Source organism: Harpegnathos saltator, unplaced genomic scaffold, assembly GCF_003227715.2.
Source record: "Harpegnathos saltator strain DR-91 unplaced genomic scaffold, Hsal_v8.6 scaffold659, whole genome shotgun sequence".
Classification (NCBI taxonomy): Eukaryota; Metazoa; Arthropoda; class Insecta; order Hymenoptera; family Formicidae; genus Harpegnathos; species Harpegnathos saltator.
The window spans coordinates 499,239-513,172 of record NW_020230492.1 but is presented as its reverse complement, the minus strand read 5'-3'; the positions used below and the strand labels follow the sequence as shown (position 1 = coordinate 513,172).

At 39.9% G+C, this 13,934-nt stretch overlaps 2 protein-coding genes across 2 annotated transcripts; one reads left to right on the top strand and one right to left on the bottom strand.

The window, feature by feature from the left end:
* Nucleotides 1-180: 180 nt before the first annotated feature.
* spz6 (Spaetzle domain-containing protein 6) lies at nucleotides 181-6,732 on the top strand. Its single transcript, XM_011144459.3, has 8 exons — nucleotides 181-897; nucleotides 3,905-4,106; nucleotides 4,277-4,394; nucleotides 4,479-4,589; nucleotides 4,742-4,861; nucleotides 4,956-5,234; nucleotides 5,641-5,932; nucleotides 6,081-6,732. Exons 1-8 carry the CDS (start codon nucleotides 877-879, stop codon nucleotides 6,186-6,188), a joined length of 1,251 nt encoding a protein of 416 aa, XP_011142761.1. The 5' UTR covers nucleotides 181-876; the 3' UTR covers nucleotides 6,189-6,732.
* On the bottom strand, nucleotides 6,573-10,310 carry LOC105185163 (spermine oxidase). Its single transcript, XM_011144460.3, has 3 exons — nucleotides 10,079-10,310; nucleotides 9,140-9,680; nucleotides 6,573-8,957 (listed from the first exon to the last, which is right to left on the bottom strand). The coding sequence occupies exons 1-3, from the start codon at nucleotides 10,254-10,256 to the stop codon at nucleotides 8,099-8,101; spliced, it is 1,578 nt and encodes a 525-aa protein (XP_011142762.1). The 5' UTR covers nucleotides 10,257-10,310; the 3' UTR covers nucleotides 6,573-8,098.
* Nucleotides 10,311-13,934: the final 3,624 nt, after the last annotated feature.

The window sequence follows — 13,934 nt, the reverse complement described above, 5'->3', positions numbered from 1 at the left end:
AAAATTAACAAAACAGTATATATATATATATAAAATCACTCATAAGAAATTACTATTAAAATATAAAGAACATAAATAAATCTAAAAAAACATAGAATTAGCTATTCCCGTGTATGAAATGATAGTCTCGAGAATAATCGATTTAAACGAGAGAAATAAAATAAAATAATACAATAAAAACGATGCGTCAAATTCAGTTTGTGTTAGTGCCGTTACCTCGGGTTCAACGAATTAACGTTTCTTTAATTGTATCCACATAAAAACGAAAAATCGTGTAAACTTTTTTTTTTTAAATACATGTTAAAACAATATTGATTAATCCACGAAGCAAAGCGTAGTGTATACTTCAATATTATCAAATATCACGCAAAAAGGTAGTCGATTTTGCCGTACAATGCACAAGGATGTGTTTAATATTGAAGCATTTTTGTAGACAGAAGGAGAATCAGAACTTAATTAGAGCGATGCAATGATACATATTCGTTAGTTATTACGTGAAAAGTAGGCGATAGTTAATGCATCCTGATTGTAACAATGGCTTATCACGATTCTTCGCTTTTATCGTAATCATACATAAAGATTGGGAGGGGAAAAGAAGCCTTCCCCCTCTTCGTGCCTTTACCTTACCGGCGGTCAAGTACACGGTAAGCAAGGTGAAGGCGGACAGGGGGGCAGGTGAGTGGCCCATCGCACAGTGTTACGCTATAGGATTGCAAGATATTCAGTTTTGCTATGATCGTCGACTGGTAGACAAGCCAGAAGACTGGCTCCGCGAAGACAGTCTCGAGGAAAGTTCGGTGGCCTCACGATTATCGCGGAAAACGCTCGTTTTCTTCTCGCTTTATCTTTTCTCACGTCGTAGCTGATAAACGCGCCATGGAATTTCGCACCTTTGTCGTAAGTTACGAGTATTCCTCATCGTTACGATCAGGATACACTAACTATCATCTACTTTTCACGTAATAACTAACGGATATGTATCATTGCGTCGCTCTAATTAAGCTCCGATTCTTCTTCTGTCTACAAAAAATGGGTAATATTAAACACAATATTAAACACATTCCGGTTGAAGGGAAGAGAATGCTGCTTCTTCTGTAAATCAAAGTCTAAGGGTAAACAATTTTGTTTCCTTCGACCAAAATGCGTGTGAATGAAATTACGTTCATTGTCGCGTGAACTCTCGACTAAATATTTTTCTCCGTGAAAAAAAAAAAAAAAGAAAGTAGATTGCATAACACACGCGAATGTGAAAGGAACGTCTCAGAGATGCCTTTTGGACGTTTTGATACGTCAGACATGTCTTTGAGACATCTTAATTTTCTTTGGCTTTTTTGCTCTTCTTTCTGCGATATATTTCTCGCGCGCGGTCGAGCCTATAGAATTTTCAAACGTCCAATTCCGCGATGTTAGAATGCAACACGAGGTGCGCGGAATTTCAAATTAATCGGGAAATTAATCTCGAATCAAGTGGAAAGTTCCGTAAGCACGGTCGTGATGAATCGAGCCTACCGTTTCTGTTTCAATACCGGTTTGGAGACGTCACCGTCCTCGTAACTGTATCGGCTCTTCCTAACGCCTCGGACCTACCGTAAGAAAGTAGGACGGACGTCCACTTGGCGCGGCAACGGGAAGAATATCTACGTGAAAAGTTTTCTATGAGGGTCGTCAAACACGATCCGCATCGTTCTAAATTACGAGAGTCAACCCGCTCGTTATTCTCGTTGAACGCGTCGTCGCAAACGTCGTGCAGTCGGCGCGCTCGATGCCCGGCGAAAAACTGAAAGCGCGACGCGCGAACAACGGTAACGGAATTACGGTATTCTTATCTTGAAAATCGGGCTACCGGTACCCGCGCCGACATGCATATATTTATATTCAATCGCGCGCATTCGCCGCGTATGTACGCGGTGGTAATAAATTGCGGAGCAAAATTTGCCACAGGAGTTTTATCTTTGCCTAGCATAAGATCTCTTCCAGTCACTCGAGACGTCCTAAAGCATTTTTCCTTTTCAGGCATTTTAGATAACGCGTTTAAGATAATGGAATATTTTATGCTGTTTAGGGGTGATAGTCGCGAGAGCACTTGAGTACTTGGAAGTATTTTCATGTGCCGCGTCTTCTAACGAAGTAATTATATATTGATATGTGTGAAAATTGCTATTGGCGAAAAGATGAAAGATTATTTTGAGATATAAATTACTTTATCAAAAACAAGACAATAAAGTAAGCTTTGAACGGCTTTATGTTGACGCTCAGAAAGGTTAAGGGATGAATAAATTCTTGATCGGCTGTCCATTCGAGATAAGACGAAGCGTAATAACTGAACGACGAGAAAACACCTCGACAAAAGCGTCCGCTCGTTCGTTAGGAAATCCAAGATGATCAATGCGCCTCTCGGCGATGTTTGACTCGGCTGATCGGCAATCACTCGGTAAAACCGCGGAACTCGGGATGGGTAAGACCGATGTGGAAATTGCCGTGAGAAATTCGTCGATAGAACGGTACAACGCCTCGGTTAGTAGGGCAACGCTCGAGCAATGCGCGCGATCGCATTATAAAATAGGCTGAGCGGCCCGAAGCGAGGAGCGTGGATCATGGACCGTATACCGTTAACATCGAACGCATACTTCGGTACAACTACGAGAGGCGATACCGTCCCAAGCGTGCACCGACACGGTGCGTCGACGTAACGCGATGTAACGTAATACTTGTTACCTGTCTGCCGTTACCTGGCTGCCTTGCCGTCGCACGCACGCAAATCTCACACAAGCGCCGTCGTCGGAATTTCTTCTTTCACTCGGGCCGTGGCACAACAGCAAAATGCCTCACACACACACACACACACTCTATAGCCTTGACATACGAAGTTTTTACTTGCTCTTCTTCTTGCTGATGCTGATCAGGAGACCTATTCTTGAACTACTTGCGTATACGTAAGTGGCAAGTTTCGACTAATCCCTAGGAACCGTATTCTTGACAGTCACAAGTGAAACGTATATGCAAATTACCATTCGCGATGCAACGAATGGGTAATATCATCCGTTTCTCTCTCGAAACATATATGATACGTTATGCAAAGTACAGAAAGTAGAGTATAAGAGTACACATAGAGACACACTGTTATTAAGAAGAAGAAGACTTCGACGCTAAGATGGCTGAAAGAGTGGAAAATAATAGCTGACTTTACATATCCGTAAGAGAAATAATAAATACGAAATTTAAGAGAAAATAGTATATAAATTTCACTGCACTTTAATTATAGAGTGAAACTGTATAATGGAAATAATGGATTTAGACGATATAATAGTAAACATACCAGTTATATACGCGTTAGAACATGCTGAAATAATGGAAGAGCCAAGAAGATTTTTCCATATTAGTTCCATATTTTCCACTTTATTCTGCTGAACGCAGCCAATTAAAGTTCGTTGTATCGTATTTTTTAGGTCGATATTTGCAAAAAGTACATACTGTTTTCCAATGTTGTCAAACGTAATTAAACGCAACGTAATTAAAGCGTACACGTTTCTAGTTGCGAATACTAATACAATTAAGTTCAAGAATACCGTGTCACAGAAACGTATGCGCCGTATTTTTACCGTTCGCAACGTATGTACATACGTAAAGTTGCGTATACGAGATTCAAGAATAGGGCCCCAAAGACTGAAGTTATGCCATTTTGACTTTCGCACGATACAAGTTATATCGATTACATTGATCGCATCAATCGTATCGATCATCGACATCGATACGAAATTAATCGATGCGGGGATTGCCGCGGTGTCCTGCCGAGGTGGGAAAAAAGTGCTGCACTTTCTCTTTTCGCCGTTTCGAAATTGCGCCGCGATGTATTGCCGAATGGCGCGCGTTCGCTCGTTTTTCATTTTTCGCTTTCGTACTTCAGATGATACTCTTGTGTGCGTCGTCTTATGCCGAGGATTACGAGAAACTCAGAAACAACAATAACAAACCGATCGTCAATGATAATGAATCTGCGGGAAGAGACGAGCCTCCCGAGGGTTACTACGCGTTCGTCGAATCGCCGAACGCGGAACCACCCCGAGTTCGACCGCCGCCGTACATCGACAGCGATAAAGAGTGTTATGGTATCTAAATGAAGAGGAAAACTATAATTATACACGCAAACAGACACACACTTTGAACGGAATTATTATTTTTCCAACGCGCAAACACTCGTAAAACACGAAATGTTTCTTTTCTCGCTGCCAATTGCACGCATGAAACAAACTTTTCCAACGTGGCGTTCAAATTTTAGATAGCGGTAAGCAGGGAAAGGGATTCGTCTCGATACATAATATCTGCGGCGACTTGAACAAAGGTTATATTCCGCGGAATCCAATGAAACAATACGTAAATGGTTCGTCATATCCCTTGTAAGTAATCACAAACTATTATCATCGAAACCGCGCCCAGCGATGCGATTGAGACATACAGCTGTATACGAATCTTGTTCGCAGCGCGTTGATAAAGAATCATACCCTCAAGTTTCTCAGCAAAGCGTTACCGATTCTCAAGGCCGACGACTCGTTGCCGAAGGTTGCCAAAGTGCATCAGTTATCGCAGAATTCGTAAGTGATTTGAATTCTAGAAATTCTCCGAATGTTCGATGTATCTCGAGTTATTTTGGAGCATTTGTGCTATCAGGGCTTATTTTTCATTGATTATCGGATATGCTAAAACTTTCGGCGTAAAAATCGGCTAACAGTGTGTCCTTTCGTAGCGTCGATACAGACGAGGAGGAGAAACGCGGCAGAAGCAGAAGATCCAGCCCGACAGATTCGACTGTGGCTGGGGATTCCAGCCGAAACGGGCGCAAGTTTTGTGAGAACGGCGGAGGAGTGTAAGTTGTAGCGCGATTCCAACATACCAGTTCAGCGTGTCGCGAGTTAGTTGCTACAATCGATCGTAACGAAACTACTCTCTCCGACGAGCAGGGTATGCATGTTGTACAAGGCGATTCAAGGCGAGCCGATCGCGCCGTCAGCCTCGGTCATCGAACGCCGGGATGAGCCGTCCCCATCCGAGTATCGACGTGGTGAACGCGTACCTTCGCAGGAGAAAACGGAATACACGGGCCCACCGACACCGTGCCCGGCTAAGGTCGAATATGCCACCCCAGTTTTCGCCAAGAATTATCAAGGTGTCTGGAGATACGTGGTGCAGATACCATACGAGGGTTACTTCACGCAGACGATCGAGCTCACCAGATGCATGTAAGATACCGGTTGTAGCCGGATCTTATCCACTTGCTCGCGTCGGCTAAGCTCAAGGTCAAGTTCGAGAGGCCGAGTCTCGTGTTACTCGCTCGTCGTAGCCGGCGTACGACGTTTCAAACAAGTTTCATCATACTTGTCCAGATGTTTGTAGTGAAATAGTCGCGGAAGTAATTAAGTAATAATAACGTCAAATAAAGTAATTAAGTAATAAATACGTCAATATTTTAATTCGCTGCTCGATAATGTAAGTGCATATCATATAATATACGTCGTATGTCGATGTAACAATTACATCGTTGAGTGCGAAATTATAATATTAATGTAATGTCGCTAACGCTAGTTCGCGTTTACTAAAAAAGTATAGTTGAATGCTTGAGCTTGAGCCAGACACGTGGTTACACAGGCAATCGAGATGTCATTACTTGGACGGGGGATGCTTGTCGTCGCCGAGATGGACAAGTTTGTTGGTTGCCGAGATCTTTTATCCGGAGACGTTCATAGAAGACAATCAAGGTTCCAGCCCTGGAACCTCACCTGGGACACGAGAGCCTGTCGCCGGATCGCCGCCACCAGTCCATGATTTTCAAAATTATCAGCAATACCTGCAGAAACGCGCGAGTACTGGGGAGGCGCGTAACAACGGTAGCGTTCAGCAACATCACTGCGACGGTGTCGACGAAATGGGTTGCTTCCAGGTGAGAACGTGATGCACAATCGCGTCGAAGAAGTCGGCAATCTTCCCCCCATCCCTCCCCCCGTCTTGCTTTGTATTACTTAATGCTAGATTTGAGAAGATTGTTAAATTTCTATCCGTCCTAATTTCCTTATTATTATTCCTTTCAGGTACGGCTATATTACGATTGGTTTTTGGTGCCGGGGAGCTGCAAATGCTGGCGGCCGGATTACTTCAATCGATACGTTCGTCGCAGCGGTTCCAATGTCGAATTATGACGAGGTTCGTGAGGACACTTTCAACTCCCCTCCGAGAAAGCCTTTAGGCCGCGTAATTGCATCGATTGTAACCACACGCGCTGACGAAGCTGACAGCGACTCAGCTGAATCGCTCGATACATCGCGCGCAACCAAACGTTGCCACGTGTTTACACTTATACGAGATACTATTTATTCAAAGCGCCACATGTGCACACTGTGTCAACATAATTATTTGATTTTCATTAGTTTGTAAAGGCGATAATTTCGTAGGCTGTAACGTTAAGACGATCAAACGTGTTTGACTATATTGATAGACTGCCAGCATCCACGACTTGCTATTACATCTACGTCAAAGAAGGAAGGTCTGTATGTATGTTAGGAAAGATATAAAGAGACATCACAATCGATATTCCCCACAGGGAGGGAAACATCTCTATTACATTTGTATTAAAAAAAAAAAGGAACATGAAGATCATACGTGTTGCGAAGCTTTTCTCGGCTCTGTATGTTAACGTACGTAATGTATGTTTCTCGAAGCTGGATTCACGAGAAAACACATATACACATTCTCTCTCTCTCTCTCTCCTGCCCCCTCTCTTTCTCTCTCTCTCCTGCCCCCTCTCTTTCTCCCTCTCTCCACAGTTTCTTAATGCAACTGGATGTACGATATCGCTGTGATTTTGTCAACGAATTTGGTCGAGGAATCTGCTGTTATTTATCAAATGCATTTTCTTTCATATTTATTTCAAATTCAATGACTAGATTAATGTGTTTTTGTCCATGACGGAATCTCTCTTCGCTAAATAATAGGTACTAATAGGTGATAGGTGATAATAAAGAAGTCAAGCAAGCAAGTAAACGCGTACGATCGAGAATGGAATTCGCTGCCATGATGCGCTCTTCTTCGACCTCCCTTAAAAATCTCACTACTAATTCGCTGTATATGCATGTGCATTCTTTACGTAGGACATATATACATATATACGTAAGATATCGCCTACGTAAAGAACAATTATTAGAAATATCACGCGCGCGAATATTGAAAAATTGTTTAGGCTAGCCTCGGATCCGATTGGACTTAATATATTTATCTACATCGATTTAGCGAACAACATTGTACTAAATTCGTCCGTTCTTTATATAAAATAAACGTTTAGGTGAACACGTAAGAACGTTCGCCGTCAATTTCCGGATGTCGGTCCCACGCTCGATACCTTACCTTACGTCAACGGAGGAGACGTGAATATCGCTAAACGTAAAAAGAAACCAAATAGTAAATAAGAGTCTTATTGGTGCGCAATATAAATTGTATATGGCAGTAAATAATTATACTCTCTTTCTCTTTCTCTCAACAGTAACCAGATATTGACATATTTGTGTCAATTCTTTTCAATGATTGTACAAATATCAATGATTAAAAATGATGTCGATTAAAGTATAATTATATTATACTATTTCTTCTTACGTTTGAACCTCCTAAAGCCATATTCAACATTCACAGCAACAAGTTTTCCGTCGAATGCGTTTGTGGTAACCATAGTGACAGCCTGCGATACGTCTCGGTGTCGCTATCTTATTTCGACTCGTCAACGAAATGAAATACACGCATTAGAAACAGCACGATAAATACACGAGATAAATCATCGCTCGTGAGTGCTCGCGAATATCTCAAAGTTTCCAAAAGCACCGTTATATACACGACATTGCGTATGTGTGAGAGACGACAGTGTGTGTGTGCCTCGTTATACGACATATTTACAAAACAAAAATGTAAAGTCGCGCAAAAGAAAAACGTAGATTGCGCGTATATGTATAGCCGCTAAAAATACAACGTGTCTATAAACGTCCACGATTAAGGCCTAACCGCCTGAACATAGGAGCCTGTACGTTGGTTCCTTAAAAGAAGAAGGAGGAGAAAAGAGTGCGCATTAATTCAAGGAGATGCCTTGTATCCACGAGCTGAGATCGCTGGTCTCCTCGCAACTGAGACTAAGCGCCTGCTTCTCGCCTGGTTTCGCATCCAACAGCAACTCGGCGGCCGTACGACCGGTCAAGTACGCGCCGTGCACCGTGCTGTAGAACGAGGAATGGGTGTGTTCGCCGGCGAATGCTATCAAAACGGCTCTATTCGCGCCGTCCTTCTCGCCGTACTCCCGCACGAGAGGTTCGGCCATGCTCCTGATGTCCAATTGACTGGCACCGACGGCCATCGCGGTGTAGGAACCTCGTGTATACGGCTGCGAGTGCCACGAGGTGCGCAGGCAGTTCTTCGGGGTCGGCACGAAGGGGTCGTTGAGAAATCGCCGCAAAATCGTCGTGCACACTTCCGTCACCTCCGTGGTGCTCAGCTTCTCCATGTGCTCGGCCGCGCGGCCAGATATCCAGCCGAGTAACAGCGTGTCCGTGATCTTCGTGAACGAGTATATCTTCCTGAACCAGGTCTTACTGATGTCCCCCCTCTCAACGTCAGACAGTCGGCTGTCGTCCCAGAGAAGCATCACTTCCGACACACTGGGGTTTAGGAAAGGTCGCTCGTACTCGAGGTATATCTTGTCCACTGTACCAAACATCAATCTGTCTATCGCCTCGAGTTTGTAAGCGGGTAACGACGGTTCGAACATGTCCTGAGCTGTCCTTTTTAAAACGCCCAACGGCAACGTACAAACCACGTGTCGTGCGCTGATCGTTCGTCCGTTCTCACATTGTACTTCCACGAGGTTGTCCGTTTTAGAATCGAGGTCCTCCGTGGAGTCGGCGCTGATGCTAGAACGCTTCTGCTTCTGCCACCTGATACATAAGGAAGGAACGAGCTACCGATTACTTTCTCTCTGCCGAGTTCGTCACGTCGGTATATATATAATTCTACTTCTCATAAATTCTCGAGCGCAATAAAATTCAGCGTATTAACCATAAATACATATTAATATGATCAACTGAAGTCCTGACAGGAATAATTGCTAAGAACTCACCTGATCTTTGTCACTACATGCTTGGTAAGAATACGACTCTTTGGTATGTGCTTCGCGACTGGCTCCAATATAGCACTGTAGCCATCTGGAAGACTAATGTTGCCACCTTGAAGTTCATCATAGGAGCCCATCTCCAAAAGATCCACCTCGTCCATGGTGTCGCATCCCGTGACGCATGTTTCTCTCTTGAGTAGACAGTCGAATAATAACTGCCTCACTCTTCTCTGTTCAGGCGGCAAAGACGACAGGTATATCTCTGCTTCTAGAGCAATATGCGCTCCCACACTGTTTATTCCATCCGGCGGACTGTACGAGCTCAAGAAATACTCTTCACATCGTCTCAGAAAACACACATAAGCTTCATAGATTTCACGCAATACTGGAAATGGCAGTTGCTTTCCGTCCTCTAGTGCCGCTACTACTTTATGAGGTTTTGGAACGCTTACAATGTCTATTAAGCCGTTTGCCATTGCCAACTCGAACATTGGATTTCCCAGGACACCGTGGATCCAGTTCGCTCCTAATTCAACCTTCTCATTGCCTAAACCATGTGAACAGACAAGGGGATAAAGATTTGTGTATGTAATGTGTAAAATATATCGTAAAATGATATGTAATGTGTGAAATATATTGTATTCAGTTTCCAAAGAAGATTATACAGAATCAATATTGAGTAATTTTCTCTCGGAAAATTTGACTTGTTCCCTTCTTCGCAGCATTGTCTCAAGTATATTTGCTCAAGTCTTATATCATCACTGACATTTTTACGATTTGTATGCATTCAAGAGTTAAATGGACACATAATAATTCTAAGCATCCTAGTGTATTATTACTGTAATTATAATATTTGTCAGTGCGATGTTATGCTGTCATGTTGATCGAATTTACAATGAAAATAAACGCTCTGACAAAGTAAAGGAGAGGTTACGTCGATCGTACCGACTTGCGCAGCAATAATCCGTCCACCTATCCGTCCGCGTGCCTCTACGATGAGAAAATCTGTCTCGTTGTTCTTTAACAGATGATTCGCTGCCGACAAACCGGCCATACCAGCACCGATAATCAAGATTTTACACGAGAGTCGGTCATCGTCCAAGTTATTCGCGGATTCCGCCATGTTCGTTGATATCCGTCACATATCAGCGATCCGTCATATATCAGCTGACTACAGCTGATAATAACGCCCGAGTTTAAATAAGGAGAGATAGAGACCAAACTCACACATGAGGCCGGTTAGACCTGTCAATTTTCATTAGTACCAAAGTCTCTTCTGAGAGTCGCTACTGTCCAAAGGATTATAACTAAAATAAAAAAGAGATGATAATGAAGTGCTTTGAAAAATATTTTGCAGCTTAGTTGCTAATTTTAAATAATAAGAGATTGTTGCATATCAATGTATATAATTGCTGAAAAAGACTAAATTGTGATTGGAGTCTCGGCTAAATTTAAAATTTTTTTAACCAAAACTCAAACCACGAAATACCGATTTGCAAACTTTTAGTCAAGATTCGAATGATGAAATACCGACTAATAGATTTTAAGTTGAAACTCGGTTGATCGATTCTTTCGACCTTTTCATAGACTACGTTTACACAGCCCAATTTACGCCAAAGTTATAACATCGATGATGCCGTATAAACATTCCTTTACGACGAAGTTATTATATTGATGTAGTAACTCAGTCATTTGGTGAAGAGGCTTAAGGTCATTCTACAATACATGTCGTAAGTTGTAAGCCGTAAGAATTGGCGAATCACAATCGATTATTACAAAAATAATCGGCTATAATTGGTCAATTCTTACGGCTTACAACTTACGACATGTATTGTAGAATGACTTTTAGGCCTGGTCTACAATATGTGTTGTAAGCTGTACGCCGTAAGAACTGACCAATTATAGCCGATTATTTTTGTAATAATCAACTGGATTCGCCAATTCTTATGGCTTACAACTTACGACACGTATTGTAGACCAGGCCTTAAGGTCATTCTACAATATGTGTCGTAAGTTGTAAGTCGTAAGAATTGACCAATTATAGCCGATTATTTTTGTAATAATCGACTATGATTCGCCAATTCTTACGGCTTACAACTTACGACACGTATTGTAGAATGACCTTCAAGACTCATCTACATTAGCTATAAGAGTAAGGCTGTAAGGTTGTAACGTAAGCTGTCAGCGAATGAAAATATTTCATTTCGTGTCTTGCAACCTTACAGCCTTATTCTTACAGCTAATGTAGACGAGCCTTTAGAGTTTCTACATCGACGTAAGGAAGACGTGTAAACGGACGCAGTGTAAATATGACAATAATACCAATATAAAAATTGAACATCTTAACTTGATTGTAAAATTGATTTATGTCGTGAAAATTGTAATACGGGTCCGAGATCAAGCAAATGATTTGGTGTTAAATTCAACAAATGTTGTAATATAATTTCTTTCTGACGCTTTCGCCGTTTAATAAAAATATTTCGTACATATAGTATATATTGCATCGTCATATTTTCTACTATTTTCAAATATATAACAACAAATGAGCGTACGCTTTCCATATTTTCCATGATTAATTTTTTCCAAAATTGATAACCTAAAATTTTAATTTCATTTTTAGTTAAATATTATATTTTATTATATAAATTTTACTATATAGACTACGTTTACACGGCTTCTAACTTCGACTTAGTAACGCTAATGTTATAATAGGATATAAATATCCTACTTAAGGTAAGTTGCGTTTACACATTTAATCTTATCTATTTGAAATAACATAATAACTTTCGAGTGAGTCAAGGATTTCCATTAATACCAATATAAAAGGCCGAAAAATGAAATGATTGTGATTGTAGTCTGAATATAAAAGAATTAGAATATGAAAAGAATAGTATGTAAATAAATCAACAAATAAAGTGAACTTTTAGGTTATATTATGAATTTGAAAATTATAAAATATGTATATATCTATATAGTAAAATTTATATAATAAAATATAATATTTAACTAAAAATGAAATTAAAATTTTAGGTTATCAATTTTGGAAAAAATTAATCATGGAAAATATGGAAAGTGTACGCTCGTTTGTTGCTATATATTTGAAAATAGTAGAAAATATGACGATGCAATATATACTATATGTACGAAATATTTTTATTAAATGGCGAAAGCGTCAGAAAGAAATTATATTACAACATTTGTTGAATTTAACACCACCAAATCATTTGCTTGATCTCGGACCAGTATTACAATTTTCACGACATAAATCAAATTTAAAATCAAGTTAAGATGTTCAATTTTTATATTGGTATTATTGTCATATTTACACTGCGTCCGTTTACACGTTTTCCTTACGTCGATGTAGAAACTCTAAAGGCTCATCTACAATAGCTGTAAGAGTAAGGCTGTAAGGCTGTAACGTAAGCTGTCAGCGAATGAAAATATTTCATTTCGTGCCTTGCAACCTTACAGCCTTACTCTTACAGCTAATGTAGACGAGCCTTTAGAGATCGTAATTGCTATCGTTCAAGTTAGGATCGTCTACAATAGAGTCGTAAAGTCATAGAATATGGTCGTAGAGTCGTAGCTGGTCGACTGAAAGGTTATTTTCGATCGCAAAACGCTTACAAGCACAGTCGCTTGAGTTGGTTCCAATCCAATTTCAGCGACTATTGTGACGACTTGAACTACAATAGACCAATCAGAGGAAAGATTTTATATATCACGCTATGTAAACAACGTGGGAAAATGATATCGGTGTGTGGACGGCATTTATTTATTCATTTTTGATAAAGTCACCTTCACAAATTTCATCAGTATCACAAGGATCAATAATAAAGAATTTATCAGCAAAATCGCCTACTTGCAATAAAAATTTTATTAATATTTCTGAAGGCAAATGATTGATAAATTACTATTTTCCACAGAAAACTTAATCATTAATTACATTCTTAACACTTCTAAATAAATTTCAGATAGCGAGAATATTGATCCAGCAAATAAGCATAACCTCAAAGTGCCTAACAGATTAAGTGCTAAAACAGATATCAGAAAAAGGAAGAATATAAGTCTTAATGTGAATTCTCTAATTATGAAATCCTCACAGGCTGTTACTGCAGCCTGTTCAGCTTTGCCAGCATTGCTGAACAGTACGACTTCCATGCCAGATACAGAAAAAGAGAAAAGTATGGTGACAGTCTTATTACATGGAATAAAACGTGTATCTATGCAACAAAGAATAAAATGTTTTATCAAACTGTTTGAAATATTGGAATCATTTCAGCATGAGTGAATAATTATATAGTCATTGCTGATAGAAAATATTAAAAATATAATTGTCTTGTTATAGCATATGTTATAGTGTAGTTGGATTCTATATGGAATATTGTCAGCAATCAGCAGAGAAAGTTATGTAAATGTTATAAAATTTATCTGATTGGTATATATTTTTAAATTCAATCAAGATTAAAAGCATACCATTAATCAGATTCACGTATTTTTACACAGTTGCAAAACTTTCTTCTCTATATTCTCTATATAACAGTTGTACTGTTAAAAAAAGAAAACTCAATATGAATATTAAAAGTAATACTTTTGTGGAACATACAGTTTAATCATGAAATAATAGCCTTGCTTTGTGGTATCAACAGATTTTCATAAGATATATCATCTTATATAAGATGTTATAAGATCTTATATAAGATATATCATCTCCTTTTTATATATCTTTTTATATATCTCCTTTTTCTAAGAAAAGGTCTGACAATATGGCACAAATAATCATATTGGACAGGTGTCATTC